Source organism: Toxoplasma gondii, chromosome X, assembly GCF_000006565.2.
Source record: "Toxoplasma gondii ME49 chromosome X, whole genome shotgun sequence".
Taxonomy (NCBI): Eukaryota; Apicomplexa; class Conoidasida; order Eucoccidiorida; family Sarcocystidae; genus Toxoplasma; species Toxoplasma gondii.
The window spans coordinates 4,527,558-4,550,051 of record NC_031478.1 but is presented as its reverse complement, the minus strand read 5'-3'; the positions used below and the strand labels follow the sequence as shown (position 1 = coordinate 4,550,051).

Sequence of the window (22,494 nt, the reverse complement as noted above, 5' to 3'; positions counted from 1 at the left end):
TAAACTCATCCCGCCCGCTAGAGAACAACTTTTTGCAGGGTATTTGGATTTTTTAATGGAAGCGACAGAATCCCTGCACCTCCGCCGGGGTTGGGAGCTACAGGGGCTGACCCACGTTCAAACTGTGCCCCCAAAAGTGAAGAAAGAAATCTATACCGCACTCGATCGACCATGTTCACGTCCGGTCCTGGACGTCGGTCACCTCCAGAGAGCAAAGGAACACCCTCAGGGAGTCAATCACAGAAGCTGACTCGGTGTCAGGTGTCGCCCACACTCTTCGCTCCATCGCTTGCTCGGAGCTAGAGACGGGAAAGAACCGAAACATATCTTTAAAGCCAAGAGGAAGGAACGAATGAGTAGCGGTCCGCGATTGGTTGCCATGTGAAGTTTGTCCACCTCATAGTTGCAGTAGCCAACGGTGTTGCAGGTACCACGCCCAGTGCGTCTTAACTCGCTCTAGGGGACAACGGCTTAAGGCTGAAATCTGTTCTGTCTTTCTCGTTCCCAAATTCGACAAGCGTACTTAACCTGCTGTTGATTTCGTCTCTTCTCCCTTTGACACTGCCCCAGGGCGAACTCTCATGAAAACGCGCACTGCGCTCGCATCCGTCGAAACCGACAAGCCCCCCTCTTTTCTTTCCTTACCACTCGTTCCTCTTTCGCCTGACACTCCCCCCTGTCCAGTTCTCTTTTTCTGCCTCGTGTGCCTCTTCCATAGAGTTCAAAGCGCCGTCTCTCTGATCTGCGTGTTCCGTCCTTCTCACTGCTTTGTCTTGCGAGACGTGGTTCACGCTTCACTTCCCTCCTCTCACAAGGGCGCGCCAATTTCTCTTCGGAAGCAGCTTCTCTTCAGCGATAACCAGGAAACAAAGGACAGCCATATTCGAATAGTCTCTTTTCTCTCACGTCCATAAACAGTGACCAGTTCTGGGGAGGTGAGTCACTCTCTTCGTTTTTCTCTTCCTTCTCCACTCAGCGCTGTCGTAGGAGCCCTAGAGACCGCCACGCGAAAAAGACGCTGCTGCGGCCCAGAAATTCCTTCATTCTCTCCGTTTCCTGCGTCTCTTTGCCTCGACTGCAAACACCAAATGACAAAGGAAAAACGATATCTGGTTCCCGTCACTCTACCGCACCGTGAAACACGCCCGCCCGACCTGCCGCGCTTTGCAGCTTCCCACCACATACACCACATACAAAAACAGACGAACAAAAGACTCGTAAACTGCTTCTCGGTCTTCCCTCTGTTCACGCTCCTTCCCCCGTCCACCTGTCTCCCTTTTTTCAGCGGCACCCCCTGTGTATTCTCTCCACTCTTCGTTCGCGTTCTTCCGAGATGCGCCGCGGACGTTGACGCAAGTTCAGCGTCACGTGACCACTGTCTGCAGGCGCTTCAGAGTCTCGGAGAACGACACAGCAGTAAGCACGTAGTTCACTCGGAAAAAAAGCGGCGCGAACAGCGCGGCATGCAGTTCAGTCTCAGAAACGATGGAAACGCAGGTCCTTCAGTCAAATCAGTACGCAAGTCGTTTTCTGTGACAGTGTGAAAAACCAGCTGTGCACTTACAACTGGCTGAGAGTGAAGACTTCGCTTCGAAAGCGGCGCCCGAGAGAAGGTCCTCGCGACTGTGCGCAGCGGCGGTCGCTTGCCACCTGAGACGCCCGTCTCTGTCTCGGACGCGGAGTTTGTGGGAGGGGGATCCGGGGACGCTGGGCAAGAAGGTCCGCGCGGGGGGCGGGGCTTCCTCCGGCTCGACTGGGGCGAGAGGTCGGTGGGTCTCAGGCGCGGGTGTTGCAGGCTCCTCGCGCGGCGCGTTCTCGCCTGCGGCCTTCGCGTCTCGGGGCGGCTCGAGCACTTGGTTCTTGAGGGCGACGAGGTCTTTGTCGACGCTGCCGATGAGGATGTCTTCCCACCTCTGCTTCAGCTGGTGGGCCAGGAGAATTGCCTCGCGGCGACTGCGGGGACTCGAATCGCTCAAGAGCAGAATCAGCCGCTGACGGTTCGTGGGGCGACCCTTGCGCTGGGCGACGCCCCCGTCTTCGCGACTCGCGGCGGTCGCCTTCGTCGTTTGATCTACTACTTGGATGAGGTCTTGCAGCTCGGCCTCACTTAGAGTTGTGCACCGGAACCCCGTTCTCTCGTCGACACAAGGCAGCCGCTCTTCTTCTTGCTCGGGTCCTTCCTCGCGCCGCGCCTTCACACGCTCCAGATACTGAGTGATAACGGCGGCAAACGACGCATTCCGCTCTCTCGTCGTCGCCTCTTCGTCCGGCTTTTTCTTGTCTTTCTTCAGCTGCTGAGTGAGCGTTGGAAACCGGACCCCCGCAACTCGACTCGAGTTCTCCTCCTCGTCCCCGGGCTTGCCCCGAGCCGCCGGAACCTCAGGTCCGCGCCTCCCCTCTGGCAACGCCGACACGCGGGACCGGAGGCGGCCCTCAGCGTCGTCCGTCTCGCCGCGAACGGGGCCTTTCTCCCTTGCCTTCGAGTCCGCTGCCGCCCGCGGCGTATTCTTGCTCGAGGGAGACACCACCAGCGACCGCGGGGAACTCAAGACCGAATCCCCACCTCGCTGCCCACACGACGACGCCTCACTTCGCCCTGGCTCGCTCCGTTGTGACACCCCGCTGCCTCTATTTGGCCTGTTGAGAGAGCTCGTCGACGCGTCTCCACCTTCGTCCAGCTCCTCCCCTTCCTCTTGCGCTTCCTCTCCGTCCTCGTCCCCCTCTTCCCAGTCTCCCGCCTCTTCTCCGGCGTCCGCGTCGGGCGCGGTCGAAGAGCCTTGCGCGCCCTCGAACGCTCCCCAGCTGGGGAGAGATGCAGCAGGCTGCGGAACGGTCCGGACACAAGCGTCAGGCTTGTTCTCGACTGCGTCGCCGCCGTCGGACGGCCCCACAGTGTGGGCCTCGATCGGCTCCTCCGCGCCCCGCTCTGGAGCTCTCTGCTCACCCACGACGTGAGTCGCCGCCGCCCGGGCCGCAGCCGCAATCCGTGTGGGGTCGAAGCTCGCGATGAGAGTCACATCCTCGGCCTTCGTAGCCTCGTCGGCGCTCAGAGAGAACTTCGAGGACGAGGAGGACAAGGCATTCATCAGAACCAAGTCTGGAAGCAGGGACACTACAGGCGTCGCCAGCGACGCACAGGGCGACCCCGCAGCCGCCGAAACAGGCGCCTGTGCCACAGGTTCCGTGGATGGTTTATCCTCGGAGACAGGGGCGGACATGTCGCCCCCTGAAGGAGACAGAGAGAATCTCGGCTTCTGAGCGCCAGAGGCGACGCTCGCATCTGACACAGGCGTTGCTGACGAAAGGGCGGAGTCGATGGGGAACTCGTCATCCAGCAACTCTCGCCGCTTCCTCAACCAAAGACGCTTCACCCGCTCGCGTCGAGACACTTGACTCACAAGCAACTTCGACTGAAAACAGCGACGCAAAAATGCACAGGCAGGGACAAGAAAACAAAACACATCGACATGTCTAAATGCGTAAGTAGGCATATGGAACTACACACACACATGTCCATATACATATATACAGATATATATACATATATACAGATATATGTATATATATATATATATATATGTATATATTTGTATGTATTGGTGTTTTGGTACGGGGACATGTGCGAAGTTTTTTCCACCTCTGAGAGGAGGGCAACAAAAGGTGGAGACGGACAAAGAGGCCCTACAACATCATCTCGGGAAAAAGCATCTGGAACGAGCACGCGGGCGAACGCCGAAACGAAACGCCTGTAGGGAGCCTCCATGGGCTGGTTGAGGGAGAGAGCGGAGAGTGCGACCCCGAAACCAGAGACGAAGAAAAGTAAGAAGGAAAGTCCGCGAATGATTCAACAACAGACATTTGCCGCGGCAGGTGGATGCAACGGGGAAAGGTAACGAAAGAACTCACCAGTTCGAGGAAAGAGCGGAGCCGCAAGAAGAGACGCACAGAAGGAGAGATCTGGTTCCGGACTCGGGAGTGCTGCGAAGAAACATTTACAAGACACCACAAAGAACAGAGTGCGAAGACACGGAAGAACCGAAGAGAGAGAAAAGGATCCGGCACGTGAAAGGCATTGGCATTCCAGGGCCTGAAACCGAAACTGCGGGAAGAGAAAGCCACAACTTCCAGACACAAACTTACATTTCTCTACCCCATCACAGTGTTGGTGCGCGCTCACAGGAACTTCAAAGCACACAGCCACAGCTGCTCCTACACCCTTTTCAAAGACATGCACATATCCCTACACATCGAAATACATCCACAAACGCGCATGCCTATTTCCATGCACGAAAATGCGGATTTGGAGACTGGTCTCCGAAGCAGGATAAAACGCGTTACAAGCGTCTCTCACTTGCATGCAGAAGGCGACAGCAGTGAAGCGTCGTCCCGGTTGTTCTGTCATTTCCATGAAAGCGCCTTTCAGCTGGGCACAAAGGGGATGGAAGTAGGTGCAGCACCCCTTCTGAGCACACTTGGTGCAGTAGCCGTAGGCGGATCCGCAGACTTCACATGCAGTCCAGAGGAAAGAGACGACCTGCTCGTCCGAGAGAGCCATGTCTTTGTCAAGCTTTTCTGTGCCTCCACTCTCGTACCCCAGAGCCTCCTCCCGATTCGCTTCGCACTCCTTCTCTCCGCTTTCCCTCTCTCCCCCACTTTCGCGCCCTTCGCGGTCGCAGCCTTCGCCGCCTTCCCGCTGGCGCCCCTCGCCCTCGGCGTCTGGGGCCGAGGGCGCGGAGACAGTTTGGGCCGCGGAGGTACTAGTTCGGGGCGAGGTAGCAGCTGAGACCTCGGCCTCGTCGGCGCTCTTCTTCTCCACGCTCTGCATCTGTCGCGTCTTCTGTAAATGTTGAATGATGATGTTCTGCTGCTCCTCCAACACACGCTCGACGCCGACAATCGGAGAGAGCGCAGGGGTGGCGGCTACGTCCACTCCTGGGGTCCACAGACAGCAAGTCATATGCGCGAAGAGGGGAGCAGAAGTCGCGGAGGGCGAGGAGACAGTTGGGGCAACGCGCTTGAAGGCGCCGCCTCGCCGCGGGCACAACAGACAGACGGGCTGCACAGCGCGAGGAAAACATCAAAAGACAGAGAGGGGGACAGAGAACTTTCAGGGTCGCCGCCAGACGCGGGAGACGGGAGACACAGATACTGGCGAGTCCTTTTTCAGAGTCAAGAGGCAAGCAAGGCGGGGCAGCGTGCAGCTGCGTGAAAACGAAAAGGCGAATGCACTGGCCATGCCTCCCCATATTTCTAGATACCGACGTCGACGCTCGGTCTGCATGCGTCTGCATACGCGCTTGTGAACGTCTTGATTCGCATCTGACGAGAGCCCCACACGGAGCACCCCAACGCGAGACGTTCTCCCCGCTCGGCGGTCGAATGCGAATCAAACACACGCGTCGTTTTCGCTTTCTTTATCTAGTGAAGAAACGCTTCCCTTGGATGCGTCCAGACGCTCTTCATCACTTTACTGCAGTTTCGTTCTCTCTTTGCCTTCACACTCCCGCAGTCCTCAATGCAGTGTCCTGCGTTGCCTGCAGTACATCCCCTCCTCTTCCTTTTGCTTCTCTCTTCCTCCACTTTTGCTCACCTTCTCTGTGGGCGGCAGCCAAGTGCAAGCTTCGCAGAGGAAAGGCCGGGGTTTGTACTGGCACACATTTTCTTCTTCGTCGGTTTCGACGCACGACGTCTCTCGCTCGGAATCTTCTCTCGTTCGCTTCTTCATTCGCTCCGAGTCGTCTGCTTCCCGGGCGTCCGCCCCGCTCGGCGACGCGGCGTCTCTTCTCTCCGGTTCCACTTCCTCCGAGAGGTCGTCTCCACTTGTTGTCTCCCCAGCTGTCTTTCGCTGCGGCGCCGCCTGCAGTTCCGCCGAAGCGCCCCGCGAAGGAGACGAACTGCAACGTTCCTCTGCGTCTTCCATCCCGCTGCCGTCTGCTTGTCCAGAGCCCACCTCGGCGGCCGGCCCTGTGCCCTCGGCGCCCTGCCCTGCCCCATCGCCGCCGTCGCCGCCGCCCCCGCTGCCGTCTGCTTCCTCGCACCGAGTCTCCATTGTTCCTCCGGAAGGCGCCGAGAGGCGGCGCATCTTGCGGCCTTCGATCTTGCGGAGGAGGTCGGGCCGGAGGTGCAGGGGCAAGTGCTCCTTCCGAATTCCGTAGCACTGTCGATGCACACAGAGGCCGCAGCGCTGGCAGTGGAAAAAAGGATTCGAGGAAGTGCATGTGATTCGGGGCAGGAGACAAACGGCGCAGGAATGGTCGTCGTACAAATCCATCTCCTCCAAGACCGCTCGCGTTAAGTCCGCCGCCCCCGCGCTCTCCTCGGTCCGCGGCACCGACTCCGCGCTGCCTTTCTCCCCAGCCGGAGACCCCGTCGGCCCGCGGCCAGACACTGCCGCAGGAGACACGGGCGAACATACCAGCGGCGAGGTTTCCTCTGTCCCCTTCTCCACGGGCGCCGCCGCCTCCGGAGACGCCCGCGAATTTCCAGGCGCGTCGGAACAAACGTCTTTCTCGTCGACGCCTCCAGGAGATGCAGATGATGTGAAAGCCGACGCAGCAGATGAAGAAGGAGGCTCAGGACAAGAGACAGAAGAAGACGAGGACTCACACGAAGCGGCGGCAGACGACGATGCAGACGAAGATGAAGACTCACACGAAGCGGCGGCAGACGACGACGCAGAAGCAGATGAAGAGAGTTCAGGACAAGAGACAACAGGTGAAGATTCACAAGAGGCAGCAGAAGACGAGGCAGAAGAAGACGAGGCAGCAGAAGACGAGGCAGAAGAAGACGAGGCAGCAGAAGACGAGGCAGAAGAAGACGAGGCAGAAGAAGACGAGGCAGAAGAAGACGAGGCAGCAGAAGACGAGGCAGAAGAAGACGAGGCAGCAGAAGACGAGGCAGAAGAAGACGAGGCAGAAGAAGACGAGGCAGAAGAAGACGAGGCAGAAGAAGACGAGGCAGAAGAAGACGAGGCAGCAGAAGACGAGGCAGAAGAAGACGAGGCAGAAGAAGACGAGGCAGCAGAAGACGAGGTAGCAGAAGACGAGGCAGAAGAAGACGAGGTAGCAGAAGACGAGGCAGAAGAAGACGAGGCAGAAGACGAAGAAAACTCAGAAGAAGAGACAGCAGATGAAGATTCAAGACAAGCTGCTGGCGATGCTAGCGCTTCGAGTTTGCTGGGTGCCGTTTTGGAGTCTCCGTCGTGTGGGGCCTCCGTCGGCACATCGCCTTCGACCGCGATCGGAGCGAGCGGTTGGGCGTCAGGCGCAGGCGGCGTCGCAGGTTGTCGGTCGGCGCCGGTGCCTGGAGACGTTGGAGGCAAAGGCGTTGGAGGAGGGAGAGCAGGGAACTCGGTTTTGGGCAGAGAGGCGGCGACTGCGGCCTGCGTTCTAGCTCTTTGAGCTCCAAAGGCAGATCCTGCGGAGGCGTTGCCGCGCCGCGCCCCACCCCCGCCGCGCTTGAAGAGAAGGCCACCGCTTCTGCGGTCGTTCGCGTTGAACAAGTCTGGGCGATGATCGCGAGTCACATAGCGACGCATGCGCAGGGAACCCTGCACCGCCGAAGATCGGCTGGCAAAGTGAAAACTCGGCAGAAAAAACACGATGCAAAACTTCCAGCAGACTCACAAGAAACCTGGCTCCCTTCTGCACCCAAACAGAAGATACATACCCACTCATGTGCATCCATACTTATCAATACTCCACATACATATATATGTATATATACATATATAAATATATCTGTATAGGTATGTATCGAAGATCTGTGTATTCGGAACACTGCAATACGAGAAGGACAGCTGTTGGAGTTGGACGGTGAAGCATGCTGCGGCGCGAGAGGAAGAGAACGTGACGGAGGGCAAGGAGCGACTGTGTTGACGTCTCTGGACTCACCGCCTGCCGTCAGGAAGGAACTCGGGACTGTGTTTGTAGCAGAGGGCCTTGATGACGAGACGCGGGAAGCAGCGATCGACCGCGCCGCGGAAGGGCAGGAAGAGCCCGCGGAGACTCTCGGCCTCGCAATGGAGCCCCGCCAACCACGCACACATCGGGTGGAAGCAGACCTCGCAGCCGACAGAGGCGCAGCGGACGCAGATGCCGCCCGGCTGGTCGCAGAGGCCGCAGCGAGCTTCGCGGCGCCAGGCGACGACGCCCTCCAGATTCCACGGCTCCAGAGACGCGAAGTCACCACAGGAAACCTCCGGCAACAGCCACAAGACGCAAAACAGATGAACCCACGCGCCATCCGTCGTCTGTTTCAGTGCTCCGCCGCCAGTGCCGCAGACCTACAGACAAAGCAGAGCGCGAGGGAATCGCTATTCCAGGCAAAGCCACACAGACACTCAACAGACCTTGTGCCAGTTCAAACGCGTAGCTGCCTCTCGCGCTCTCTCCACACACACATAAAAGTACACAGACAGCACATACCGACATGCGCGCAAGTGCCTCTCTGTACACGGAAAACAAGAGAGAGACACTTACAGATATACATCTATATCTATATATATCTATATATACATCTATATCTATATCTATATATGTATGTACATCTGTAAGTGTCTCTCTCGTGCTTTCTGTGTACCGACTGGCGGCTGCAAACAAGAAGTACAGATGTGTAGCCTGGGCGTTTCTCTTGCTGGTTTACCTGACACCGAACTTTCATGGGTTCGAAGGCGACAAGCCACTGAGTGCCGAGTCCTTTTTTCTCGAGTTCGCATCTTCTGCAGATCCAGTCGTCGCCCTCGACGGCCTCACCCATCTTGCCCACGCCGTAGCAGTTTTTGTGCACATGGACCAGACACCGGACACAGGAGAGAATCGGATTCAAGTTGCTGCGCTCCGACCACCAGCAGACGCAGCAGGAGGCCGCCCCCGCCGCGCCCACCAGCGCGTCCAACACACTCCCCGCCGTCGCCGCCACAGGCGCTGCGGCCGCCGCGGTCCGCGCCGGCAACGGAGACGCTGGAGACACGGAAACCGCCGCTGCGGCCGGCGAAGCAGCGGCGCCCGAAGGCTCCGCGCTCGGAGGGCCTCGGACTGTGTCTGCAGCTCCACCCCCCTCCAGACTCTGAGGAGAGGTCGAGGCGAACGCCGCCAACTCAGGAAGAGGAGATGCATGGCGCGGCTGCGTCTCCGTCGTCCTCTGGGACTGCGGATGTTCCAGTGCCTCCTTCTTCTCTTGCGATTCGTTCTGTTCCGGAACTTCTTCCTTTGTCGCCTGTGCGTCCTTCTTCTCTGTGGCATCTTTGGTGTTTTCGTCGACCTTGCCTCGCACCGCGGCTTCGGGGTCGCCGCGATCGTCTTCTCTCACCGCTGGGCGGGCCTTCTCTACACCGCTGGCGAGCAGGACCGGCTGTGTGTTCTGGGCGCGTCTGGATTCCTCTTCGGCTTCGTCGTGAAGGAAGAGGGAGAAATTCGCATTGCATTCCTCCAGAAGATCCGCGAGTTTCTCGTCCTTCGCGCCCCCCGCTTTCGGAGAGCCTGCAACGAGGTCGACGACGAAGTCAGCGAAACACACGTTGCGGGTCTCTCGCTGTCGGTCCTCGCCTTTCTCGGAGAAGCCGCCCTCGTCTTCTTCTCTCTTTCCTGAGAAGGGAGACGCCGGAAAGGCGAGGAGGAGGCGCCGCTCGAGCTCCGCGGCAGAGCAGGACGCGAGCCCCATGCTGCCGAGGCCCCAGCCGGCGACGGCTGCGCAGGCAGCGACGGAGTCGGAGAGACAGCCGAGTTGACGCTGGTACTTCTCCTGCTGAGCGAGAAGGAAGCAGGTCCTCGGGTCCGGGAAGGAAGGCACCCGCAGCGCGCGCGCCTCGCAGAGCTGCCGGCGCTGCTTCAGAAGCTGCGCCTCCTGCTCGGGACTCTGACAGAGGTTTCGCAGGTGCGGGGGCACCGCGGGGCACACGGCAGAAGCGCTCGCCGGCTTCGGCGCCTCCACCACTGGCCCTGGGGGCTCGCGCGCCGCGCCCCGCCGGCCCGCCGCGCTCGAGCCCGGAGCCGCCGCAGGGGCGCCAGGCGCGGGCGTCGGAGGACTGGCAGGGAGCGGTACGTCCTTCACGCCCTCGCACAGGTAGTGTCGGAGCTGAGACCAGCGATGCATGCTGGCGTAGCGGGCGAGAAGGCGGTCGGCGGATTGAGGCCGCTCCACCACCTTCAGCGGCTGCCGATTCTCCTCCAAGACCGACTGTAACAGATGCAGCTTGAGTCGACGCAAGTCCCGAGACAAGACGGTAGAGACCTGCAGATCGGCGAAGGGGCAAAACGCACGCGGAGACAGGTGACGAGACGTACCCACAGACGAGCGACGAGACGGGGAGACACACAACAAACAGTGGCCACAGACAACAGAGCTGAAGGGATTCCAGCTGCGAACAAGAACACTGTGCAGAGGCGAAGAACAGAATGACGCGGCACCCAACTGCGAGCGGGCGTCTGTACACCCGACGACCTCCCGAGCGTCTGCGGTGCTCTTTTGTCGGCTCCTCACCTGAAGAAACTGGGCACACTGGACTCCCACAAAGTCGTCGCCGCCCTGGACGAGACTCGCGTACGGAGACTCATGCCAGCCCCAAGGCTTGACGAACCACCGGTGGCCGCCGACGGTCACGATCGACGCGCCTGAGTCTCCAGGCTGCACCTCGCTTTCTGGCGTCTGCAAACTTTGAACTTTTCCTTCTGGCCTCAGCGGCGGCCGCAGGCCCCGAGGCGGCGGCAGGAGGCCGAGAGGGGAGGCGGAGAGAACAGGCTCTGTCGCGGCCGCAGTCGACATGTTTTTCCTTTCGTCCGACGCCATGTCTTCGTTTCTCGTCCTCTCTATCTCCCCGGTCGCAGATACGTTATTCGGAGTCAGCGGCGAGGAGTGGGTACACGCGTCGTTTGCGGCTTCGCTACGCACAGGGCCAAGGAGAGAAGGCGATCCACTCCCCGTCGCGTTCTCCACCCGTTTCGGCGGCAGCCCTGGGCTCGCGGCGTCCTTCGTTTCGTCCTCCCGCGTTTGCCCAAGCTCGGACGGCGTACACGAACCGATTCGGTCCGCGGCCTCGCTCACCAGGACTCGTCTTTCTCGAGTCTCTGGTTGTCGAACCTGTGTCTCTCGACTCTCTGCCGTCTCTTTGGAGAAGACCTTCTTGGAAGCTAGACCGACACTCTTCTCCTGTTTGTTTCTCAACTTTTCGGCCGAGCCGAGCTTCGGGTCCGCTAGAGTCGACGACAGCTGAAAGAGCGGAAATACCTTCTGCATGTCTTCGCCTTCTTCTTGGTCTACGTGCTCGCCCGCGCGTTGCCCCTCTCTTTCGCGGCGCTTTCGCTGCTCCGCCTCGACCTGCAGGAGCTGTCTGTACAGCGGGTGGCGGTGCGGGCGCAGAAATACCTGCTGCAGGCGACGCCGGCAATAAGTCAGTTGGTAGAAACTCAGGGTCTTGAAGGCCTTCACGACGAGGCGGTAGGGGAGGCCCGGCTTCGCGCCCTCTGTCTCCACCTCAGAGCCCGAGTCGCCGTCCGCAGAGTCCTCACGGTCTGCGTGCACTCGCCCGTTCTCCTTCTCTCTGTCAAAGACATTGACAGCCTTCGTCGCACCCGCTCTCGCCTCCTTCACGCCCTCCGCCTCTTCGGCAGTAGACGTACACCAACCGCCTTCGTCGCGCATCCCCCCCGCCTCGGGACCCGGAGCCGCCGCGCCAAGAGTCTGCGACGGAGATCGCCGCCCCTGTCGCTCTCCTGGAAAAGCCAGCGGCGAAGCAGGCGCATCGACCGAGTCTCCAGGCAGAGAAAAGAGAGACGCTGCTCTGCCGGCACCCAGATCCCCCGCGCTCGCGGCGCCTCCGCGCGCCGCACCCGCGAGCAGCCGTCGATCTCCCGCTGCCGGCGGGAGACTCGAGTCGCCGAGCGACGGCGAGAGAGGCGGAAAGCCAACGGCCCCGAGGCCCGGGGAAGAGACAGCGGGGTCGCTGTGGAACTTCCGAAGCGCAAATGAAGGCGATCCAGGAAGGTAGCCGCTCTCACACAAGCGCTCGAGCACCTCGCATTCTTCTGCGGACTGCGGCTCTCCAGGAACGGCTTCGAAAAGAATCCAGGCCGCGACAGGACCGAAATCAACGAGAGCTGTGAAGGGCAAACACACTTCTTCGTCGTCTTTGTCCGCCGCCTTCGCTTGATCTCGCTCCCGCTTCTTCGCGTCGCTCGGCCGCTTCATCGATTCTGCCGCCTCCGGTGTACATACACTGGAGGAGTCCGCGATAGCCGCACCCGCCGAGGACTCGGACTCGCCCGCATCTGTCGCCTGCTGCGGAGTGCCGCCAGACTCCTCCTTCGGTAGAGCGCAGGCCGCCGTCGTTGCCTCGCATGCTTTCTCAGGGGGTAGAACGACCGAGGGCGACCCCGACGAACTGTCTCCGGTGTCGACCGAGCTGTGCAGTCTCACCTTGATATCTTGCATGTTCTCGCCAGGGTCTCCTTCCCTGTCGGGGACGTGGTCTCCGACGTCTTGCGTCTCACTGGCGTCGGCGTCACCGTCTCGATTCTGCGGACTCTCCGAGGACATGCGCTTCTTGTTCGGCGTCAAAGCCTCAGCGTCGCCCTCCTCTTTTTCGGCGGTTCTGCCCTCGCAGCGCTCCTGCTCTTCGCGCTTCTCCCGTGCTCTTCGCCTGCGGCGCTTCTTCCGCTCGCGCGCGCGCCGCAGCGCCTCGTCGACCTGGTGTACGTACAACTCGAGGAGCTCCTCGACGACTTCGCGGTCCTCGAGCGGCGGCTCCGTCAAGCTCTCCGCTTCGGGACAGAGACAAGGGGAAGTGAGGATTTTCTCAATCACGCGCGCCTCCTCGATCGCCACGCGCTTCTCCTGTGAAGTCTTCAAGGTCTCCAAGACGTTTGTCGCGAACGGGCCAACGGGGACCCGCCGAAACAGCAAGTCGAACCGACCCCACTGCACGCGGCTCCCACGCGTCGTCCCGGGTGTATGTACACCGTGAGAGCCCCCGGTGCCCCCGAGGGCGCCGTCCACGAGCAAGTCCGCGCCCACGCCACCCTCGAGCAGCTGCGTGGAGAACGCCCCACCCAAAAGGCCGTTCTTCGAGCCCAACATGCCGCCGCGGGCCTGAGACCCCAGAAGGCCCGGCTGGGATTTCCGCGACGAAGAAAACCACATGCGATGCGACGACCGACCGCGGCCTCCACGCTTTCCCGCTGACCGCAGAGCTCCCGAGGACCTCAGCAGCGGCGACGGCCGCGGCGAAGAAGGCGACAAAGCGAGCGGCGCCTCAGAAGTCTCAGCGAAACCCGCAGGCCCCTGAGCCTCGCCGTCTGCCTGGGCAGGCCCCCCGGCCCCCACCGTGTGCCCCGTAGGCGCCTCTGCCTTCGAGCTCGAGCCCAGACTGCCTGGAGGCGGCGCCCCACTCACACACAGCCCCCCCGGAGACGACGACGCGTCACCCGCCTCCCGGCGCTCTTGACGCGCGCCGCCTGCAGGCCGTGCCGGGCCTGCCGCTACAGCGGACTCGGCGCCTTCGCGGCCGGAGGTCCCGCCACTTGGCCCCGCGTCTGGGAACCGCAGGGGAAACGAGGAGCCAGGCAAAAGACAGTTCGCCCTTGCGAGGTCTACGGCCTGCTGGGTCCCGCGGGTCTGAGCACTCAGCAGCTGCTGAGGCAGAAGCGCAAACTGCGGTCCGACGCCGCCCCGGACGCCCGCCACCGCGGCACCCGCCTGGAGGCCCCCAAGGCCCGCAGCGCCCCCTCCGAGGCCCGGTGCTGCCCCACCGAGGGTCGAAGCTGCGCCGCCCACGCCCGCGACGTTGGGGCACAGGAGGCCACACACGGAGGGACTGACGACGGCTTGGCCTCGGAACACAGAGGCCGGCGCGGCGTACTGTGAAAGGAGATTCGAACCTGGAGCGGCAGGGCTGGCGGGGAGCCCCGAGGGTGCGAGGAAGTTCGCGCCCTGACCTGCGAAGTTCCCAAGGAGGGGCTGGCCCCATGTGGACGCCAAGGCAGGGTGGGCGCGCTGCGCATCGTCCTTCTTCTGGTTCGCAGGATTCACCAAAGCGTCGAGGAACGGCGCGATCGCCGGCGACGTCAAGCCACTCCCCAACGCGAACCCCTGGGGTTTCTGGGCCTGTTGGCCCTGCCGTGCGGGACCTGTGCCCCCCGCCAGGGCCTGCAGCAGCAGCTGCTTCTGCAAAACCTCGGGCGAGAGTCCCTGAGTCCCCTGGACTCCGCTCGCGGCCCCGAAGGGGAAGACGGAGCCCAGACTCAGGGGCGTCTGCTGGAAGGCGCCGGCGCTCGCGGCTGGAGCCCCAGCAGGCGCGGTCGCCCCGGGCAGCAGCCGAAGGGCAGAGACCCCCGGAGACAGCAGCGACGGGGCTCCGGCCCTCGGGGGCACGCCGCGCTGGAGCGCGTTCAAAGTTTCCTCCAGCGCGAGCCCGGAGGCAGGGGCCTGGCGGGCCTGAAGCGCTCGCGAGAGGGGCGGCGCAGAGCCTAAGGTGTCTCTGCTGTCGGCGGCACGAACGCCAGCTCCCCCACCCACAGCACGAGACCCGCTCTGAGTTGGAGACGAAGAGAGCGAAGCGAGAGAGGCCTGCGCGGCATCGCCGAGGGTCGACGCCTGCCGGCTGGCCTCTTCATCGCGTCTCCCCGAAATCGCGTCGCCCTTCTTCTCTGTCTTGACTGCGTTGTCGGCCGCCGGAGTCTCTGTCGCCTCGAGCTTCCCTCCAGAGCCCTGCTCAGCCTGTGGCGCACTCGCTCGAGCAACGCCGAACGAAGTCGCAACATGGACTGGCTCCACTCCGCCGGGGATGGACCCCAACGCGCGGCCCTGCTGTGCCCATTCCTCCAGCCGCCTTTCGCCCTCGCTGACCCCCCCAGGCGCCTGGGGCGAGGAGAACGGAGACCCCGCGGCCGGCACAGGAGCCACTGCCGCCTGCAGAGGAGACACTCCAACGTGGACAGGAGACACCCCGCCAGCCGGTAGCGAAGCGAGGGTCGAGGCCGGTACAGGCGAAGCAGCGAAGGCGCGTTCTCTCTCGAATTCCTTGGCGGCTTGGATCGATACAGGGTCGTTATGCGTGGGGCAGAAGACAGCTTTCCAGACGCGCTCGCGGCCGGCGCCTTCGACGGGACCCTCCCAGAGAGAGGCGATGACGCAGACGCACTTGGCGGCGCGGGCGCAGGTGACGTGGAGTCGGTTTGAGCACCCTGGGAAGCCGCAGGAGATCGGGAGGCCCTCTCGTTTCCTGCACACAACGCAGCGCCAGGCCATGGCGCGCGCCACAGAGAGCGAAGGCCGAATATCCACCGGCTCGTCCAGCTGCAGCGTGCGTCGAAACTGGGGTCCCGACCGACAGTACAAGACGCAGCAGCTGTGAACCCACAGTTTCTCCGGGCCTCGCCGCATCGCCCCGCCTCCCTGACCACAGAGCTTGCACAGCACCGAAGAAGCCGGCGAAGCAGCAGACGCAGACGCGGACGATGGAGAAGACGAGGCCGAGTCGACGGGCTGCGAAGCCGCGGCCTTCTTTTCGGGAGACTCCTGGCTTGTTTCCGGGCTTGCCGCCGCGGAGTCGAGAGGACTCGGCGTCGAGGCCCGGTCCTCTTTCTTCCGGCTGGCCGCGTCCGCGCCGCCCTTCTTCTTTCGGAGCCAAGTGCAGAGCGAGCAGAACCAAGGTCCCTCGGGGATCTGCATGACGCCGTAGCAAAACTGGTGAACTGCGCAGCCGCAGCCATCGCAGAAAACGATGTTGTTGTGCTGTTCGCACTCCCCCACCACGCAGACGCTGCAGACCGCGTCCTCATCAGCCTCTAGCCCGTTCTCTCCTTTCTGGCCCGAAGACGAGGACGCGCGAGAACCTGCAGCACGAGCAGATGAAGAACCTCGAGAGAAAGATGTCGGAGAAGAGAGCGACTGTGGGACCGCGGGGTCGGAAGGTCGCCTGCGCTTGAGATCGCCTTCTCGCGCCTCCAGACCGAGTTCCTGAGAGGCCTGCGCGCCAGTGGCATCGCCGCCTTCCTTTTCAGCGTTCAAAACGTCTTCTGGCTGGCCCGAGCCTCCTCGCTCGACACTCAGAGGGTCCCCGCAGGCCCCGCCAGCCGCGGCCTTCGCGGGCGCGCTGTCTCCGCCGGTCGGCGCGAGCGCCTCGGTTGAGGGACATGCACTCGCGAGAGCGGAGGCCTGAGGCCCAGCGCTGCTGGACGGACTGCATGCGCCCTGGCGCTGGAGCGCCACGGGCGACAAGGCCCCCGCGGGCAGGCCCTGAGGGCGGAGGTAGCGCGGGGCCAAGGGCGTCGAGGCAGGAAGCGAAGAGGCGAGAGAAGAGAGGAGAGCGACATGGTTTTGCGACGAAGAAAGCAACGCAGCCGCCTGGAGGAGGTTCCCAGGAAGAAACGGAGAGGCGAGCTGCGGAGTCTGCCCCGAAAAACTGTGCTGATTCGTTCCGGGCACTGCGTTCGCCCCGGCGCTCCGCCGTCTGCTTATATTCGGAATGTCGCCCCCATTCACTGACGGCGCCCCGTGCGTCGGGGACGCGGCGGCCCCGGCGAGCGAAGAAGGCGAAGAGGCCAGCGGCGCGGCACCGTCCACAGACGCGCGGCTCACGAACCGCGGCTGCAGCGGCTGGAGCCCGAAGGACGGGAGGTTCCGCAGTGCAGCCACAAGGCTGGGTGCGACGACTGCGGGTGGGGTCGCGCCAGGACCTGCGAGGCCCCCCGGGGCCAGCGAAGAGGCACTGAGAAGCGCGGAAGAGGTCGCGGGCGCCACGGAGAGACTCGGCCGCGGCGCCGACGCCGAGAGACCCGCGTACGAACCGCCCGGGGAGACCAGGAGCGGCGTGGAAGGAACTAACGGAGAAGAGAGCGGCTGGAGGGAACGCGAAAGAGCAGCCGAGAGAAGCGCTGCGGGGGAAGAAGGCGCCCGCGCCCCAAACGCCGCCCAAGCTGCCAGGTTACCTAGAAGGTTGCCTGGCACTGACGCCCCAGGTAACGATGCCTGACTCGGAGCCGCAGAAGCAGCCGAAGAAGAGATTGAAGACGATGCAACAGAAGATGAAGGAAGAGACGGATAGGGGGCAGACGACGCAGAAGCAGCAGGGAGAGAAGAAACAGCAGAGACAGTGTTTACAGGCGAGACGTCAGAAGGCGGAGAGCCCGAGCGCCGGCGATTCACGCTGCGGCCGCGAGCAGCAGTCTCCTCTAGCTTCGCCTCCGAAGCGCGCGCAGGCCCCGCCGGGGCGGCGGACGGGAGAAGCGCGGCGCCCGCGACTCGCGGGGGATCTGGAATTGGAAATCCTTCGGCATCTGTACACTTCGAGACCGCCGAGGCGCAGCCCTCTTCCGCGGCCTCCCCTGTTTGCCCGCTGTCTCCCTGCTGGATCTCGCCAGGACTCGCTCCGTTGCGCTTCTTCCCCGAGGCCCTGTGCTCCAGAGAAGCTCCTAAGAGAGGCGACGCAGCAGTCTTCTGGGCTCGATTCGGCGGCGAGCCTGGAGAAGAGACAGGTACCGGTGCTGGGGCGTCTCGCTCGACGGGAGAGACGGGTGGGACAGCGTTCTTCTCGACAGCACAAGTCGCAGCCGCGCCGTTGTTGCACTCAGTCGGATGCGAGTCGGACAGCCCACCGCTCCGCTCGCCCTCCCCGCCCTGTGCGGGGTTGCATCCAAGCGGCGGCGTCATCGCACAGGCAGAGACACGAGAAGAAAGAGACGAACAATGTGTAGGAGACCGCGGAGAGAGGCGCGGACTCTCTGAGGGACCATCGTTGTTGCTGGCCTCTACTCTACCATGGGCTCCGCGCTTCTCAGCTCCCGAGCTTGCAGGTTGAGACGAAGAAGAGGCAGCGTCTACGGACCCCGCAGAAGACGCGTCTGAACCCACCGTGTCTGCATGCGCAGACGGCAGCCCCATCAGCTCCGCTCAAACGCAGTTTCCCCGGGAAAGATCGAAACACGACTTCCCCGCGCCCGGCGAGCATGCATGCGGATCCCTGCGTAGAACTCAACTGGTTTCTGCAGAGACGAAGTACACTACGAGATACAGCAATCATAAAGACCTGGGGTGTCTGTATCTCGGAACTGAAGACGACGAAACTCGATTTTGAAGGTCTCTGTGTATCGGATTCAAGTTCTTCCGACAGTCGAGGAGACACAGAGAGGCACTCGGGGAATCCAGAACCGCCAACGGTACTGCTGAGGACGGCCAGGGTGCCGACCGAAAAAAAAACTGCGCATGCGCCTCCCCCACGAGGAGAATCGAGAAAGCGGTTCAGGGACTCAAGACGAAGACGCAGAGTCAATCGGAGTTTCCAGCAAACGACAAAAGAGCAGAGAGACAACTAAAAGATAAAAATCGCAGTCGCCTCCCGCCCAGAGGAAGACCCACGCGGCCCTGTCTCCGACCTGCGCCCTGTTTTCCTGACCAGACGGAGACAGGCTTCAGTCCCAGGTCTCTTCGGAGAAACGAAGCAGAGCAGTACGACAGCGGAAGGAGACAGAGAGCGAGGGAGACAAAGAGAGACTGGAGGGAGACAAAACGGAGGCAAGGAGGGAGAGGAGGGCGGAGAAGAGAGAGGAAGACAGAGGAACAGAGAGTCAGGCCAGACGAGACAAGGATGGAGACAGAAAGCTGTTGAGAGGAAGAGAGCAGAAAAGAGGGAAAAAGAAGAGGGCAGATGCGGAAAGGCTCAGACTGGGTGGCGAAAAGAGACAGCCGTGCAAGGAGAGCCAACAACTAGAATCGGAGAATTTGGGATGCCACACGGTACAGAAAAGAAGACAGGGGGAAGACAAATTGAAAGAGTGCGAGAAGAGTGAAGTGAAAGACAAGCGCAAGCTGTCGGGTGTGCCGACTTCTCGTCAGACAAGGAGAGGTGCAGACTATCGGAGAGGAGGGCAACGATTCCACGCTTCGGAGGGACCGACGGAAGGCCGAGTGTACAAAGCGAAAGAAGGGACCGACGATCGCAACAGACAAAGCCGACTGCGTCGGCGTTCGTAGATTTCCTCGATACTTGTGGAAAAAGGGGATAAAAAAGAGACGGTTCACACCGGTTGTTCGCGGCGTTGCCCACGTTATTGGACTCTAAGAAAAAGGCAGTCAGCGTGCGCCTCGCGACTCGTCTTTCTCGGATTCGGCGCAGATTCTTTTGGGAAACAAAGAGTGAGAAACAGCCGAGAAGCACGTTCAGGGTTTCCTCGGAGCTTGCTCAGTTCACAGCGGCGCCGAGTCCGAGCCAGAAAAAGGCGACTTTGAGCTGGTTTCGGAAATCTCGTCGACGCCAAGGAAACACGAGAAAGGGAGGAATGTGAATCGAATTTGCGCCAGGTGGGGCGCGCCTGCGCTTGTCGGAACCGCCGACATCTGTCAGTTTTTGGTTTTAGGAGGCACGGCGCTGCCCCAATTCGCAGGTCGTCCCCCTGTTTTTCGTGCCGGTCTGGCTTTTGGCATCCACGCTCTTTGCGGCCGAATTGTCGAATTGAAAACTAGCCAGCAGATGAAGCTCGTGGTCACGCCTCGCAGTGCCCGAAAGTGTGCTTCACGCACCGCTCCTTTTCTTCGCCTCTCTGAATTGCAACCGCGAGAACACCGCAACTCGGGAGAAAAAATCGCACGGCGCCTAGCGGCGTCGTTCACCTGAAAGATGATGCCTCAGTGCGAGGCGGCACTCCCGCTCTTCTCCCAGGAAAAGAAAGCGCGCTCCTAGAAAAACAGCTGCGCAGGGTTGCGCTTTTGACCTGCTGTGTGACACCCGACTCTCGCGCCCCCCACTGCGGCACACTACCACACAGAAACTGCACTAAAACGCGCAACCCGACAACGGCGGAACCGCGAGACATGCAGGGCACGACGGCGCGAGGTCTGCCCGCCAGGCACAATCTAAGAAGACGCCGAACGCACGAGACCATCGGGAAAATCACCGGAGGACTGCGCCAAGAACAGCGGAAAACCCGGGTTACACGACACTTCCGCCGCCGACGCACGTTGAGAGCAAGTGTACATACACCCCGTGCACCAGCCACTACGGTGATCGAATCCGAATATATGCCGAATCCACTGAGTTGCGTGCGGGCGTGGCGCAACGCGGCTGGTTCTTGCCACGGTTTGTTTTTGAGCGCCAGGAGCGGGGCAGTCGCGGCGGCTGCCGTGACTCCCGCAGGGGGCTGTTTCTCTGGTTCAGGAATCCAAGAGAACGGGGGACGAGTTTTCCAGATGCGCCTGAATGCAAGGCAGGGTTTTCTGGCGACACAAGTGGAGACCGTAGCACGGCAGTCGAGTGCAAGGATGCAAATTAAAGCAGATGCGTGAACGAGCAGTTTGCTTTGTCTGACCAGATGGTGTTTCGTCGCTAACAGAAAGCTCCCCGAAACCCGGATGGACGGGCGGGTGTTGAATTCCCAAGGCTCCCTTTCGCTAGGTTTCTGGTAAAGCCTTGTGGTGAGATGTTGACAGGTCGGCAAAAGGCAGACAGCGATTCTAGACACGTTGAAATCTTAGCAGATGGTTAAACTGAGATGACACATCATTTGTCAGACGCTTTCAAAGAACACCCGCGAGATGTGCCACATGAGGAGGGTTTGTCGTCTCTCGATCCTTGAATCAACATCTGACTCAAATATTCGTACACTGCAGAATGGCGCAACCCAGAGGTTGGTTGACGGATGACCTAGAGTCGCTTTAGGTCGTGACGGAAGTTTGGCAGAGGAACGTGAGCGAGACGCGGATGCCTCCATTACGAGAGAGTCGATCTATTCGAAAACACGAGTCTGTTCGAGAGAGTTTCCATCTCTGTGAAGTCAGCTGCGTACACAGGGCAGCAGCCTCAAAGAGTGGTATGGCCGAGCTGGGTGTCCCGTGGCGTTTGCCGCCAGCTGCTGGATACATGCGGACCTGGGGACCTGCCTCTCTGACAGCGTCATCCAGTGCCCACTTTTTGCAGCACAAGCGTGTGAGTTAAGTCTGTAAACCTACAGTGGGCGAAAGCAAACGCCACTGCGCTGTACTCGCGTCTCGTGTTTCCACGATGCTGGACTATTGTGGAGCTCAAGCTTTCATCCAATGAACACATCGCTCCTGAGTAGTCCGAATGCACCACCTACATGAGTGATTTATGAAACGGCGAGTTGGAAATTAGCTGATCCTCGGCTACGCGTATTTATGGTGAATGTCTGCCGATACGGCGGCAAGACCGCGTCCGCCTAACCAGCACGGTTGAGCGATATGTTCCCACGTGGAGAGCTCACTGTAGGCTTTTCGTTTTTGCGCGTTGGTTACTGTATACTGCATAATCACAAGGCGCTTAAGGGCTGTAGAGTATCTGAAACGTGTTTTCGAAGCGGCGATCAGCAGCAGGTGTGTCACATCTGGTCGCGTGGAAGCCGGAAAACACACAACGACAGCTCGTATGCCCGCAAAACATGCAAGGAAAATTGGTTCTGGAACACGATAAGAAGTTGTGGTATTCTGAAAATCAGTGCTAAGTGTATGTTGAGAGACACCTTTGGAAGTGAGCAGCAGTGCGCTGGCTGAGAATACAGGACTGAGGAACGGCCCACCTGCGATGCAGCGACCAACCTACAAGTACAACACAACTACGTTGTATCGTCAAAGATCAACCATTGTCGAAATCGACGATACGAACATACGAACATGTACGGCCAGGCTCGCGGTTCTAATTTGCATGGTGGCTGTGCCTGTGTTTTTCGCCTCCGAAGCACGCTGAGAGACTCAGAGGCATTCGTTGTCACAAAAAACATCTAGTGAGGAAAACGCAACCAGAAACATGCAGTACGCAGTTCAATCCCTTGTGCGTCCTCAAAAAAAGACAGATTGTCCCGAAAAATTCACGGAGTGGAAAAATCCGGTGACCCGGAATCGAACCAGGGACCAACAGATTTCTGCGACTTCTACAGTCTGCCGCTCTACCAACTGAGCTATCACCGGTGCAAGTGGTTGGCGTTGTCTCAGTAACTACAAGAGGCATTCTTTCTGCGCAAAAGCATGGACAAGTACGGTTCAATTCCTCGGATATTCTTAGCGGGAGTTTCTCCACGTTTTGGACAAAGAAATGGAATGCAGCATAAGAGCGGAATGCCGAATGCTGAGGCAGCCCAACAACCTGAGGCTTGTGTTCTGTCTTCAGAAGGTCACACAACATGCCTCTATGTAGACTCGGGCGATTGTTTCGAGTTCGGCAGTTACGGAGAGACATGGACCACTGGACGCAAATACGAGCTAACTAGGCATCCAGGGTTTCTGCGCGAAAGGAAGTAAGGAAACGGTTTCGTCCGTGCTTCGACAGCCGTGTTAACGTCTACCGACTCTCTACCACATGCGGAATCCTTCATATGCTGGAACTCGAACTGCTGGGCGCTTCTAGATGACCGTACCGTAAATTTACAGCCTTTTCCCTCGCGGGATGGTTCCCGCACTCTTTCTGTTTTTCGTCATAACGTTGGAAGTCAGTTTCGATTGCTGGGGGAGATTTTCTTTCACTTACTGTCACAAGCAACGCAGGATACTTGTGTCAGG

At 60.5% G+C, this 22,494-nt stretch overlaps 1 protein-coding gene and 1 non-coding gene across 2 annotated transcripts; both read right to left on the bottom strand.

Annotated features, from left to right (window-relative positions):
- Positions 1-47: 47 nt before the first annotated feature.
- TGME49_234900 (PHD-finger domain-containing protein) lies at positions 48-19,575 on the bottom strand. The gene is made up of 8 exons (XM_018780408.1): positions 10,480-19,575; positions 8,644-10,230; positions 7,893-8,284; positions 5,591-7,568; positions 4,352-5,056; positions 3,907-3,978; positions 1,565-3,410; positions 48-1,075 (listed from the first exon to the last, which is right to left on the bottom strand). The coding sequence occupies exons 1-8, from the start codon at positions 17,872-17,874 to the stop codon at positions 1,041-1,043; spliced, it is 14,010 nt and encodes a 4,669-aa protein (XP_018635847.1). The 5' UTR covers positions 17,875-19,575; the 3' UTR covers positions 48-1,040.
- A 2,247-nt stretch (positions 19,576-21,822) lies between these two features.
- Positions 21,823-21,906, bottom strand: TGME49_234690. The gene has a single exon. It is a non-coding gene; the product is annotated as a tRNA-Tyr (tRNA).
- Positions 21,907-22,494: the final 588 nt, after the last annotated feature.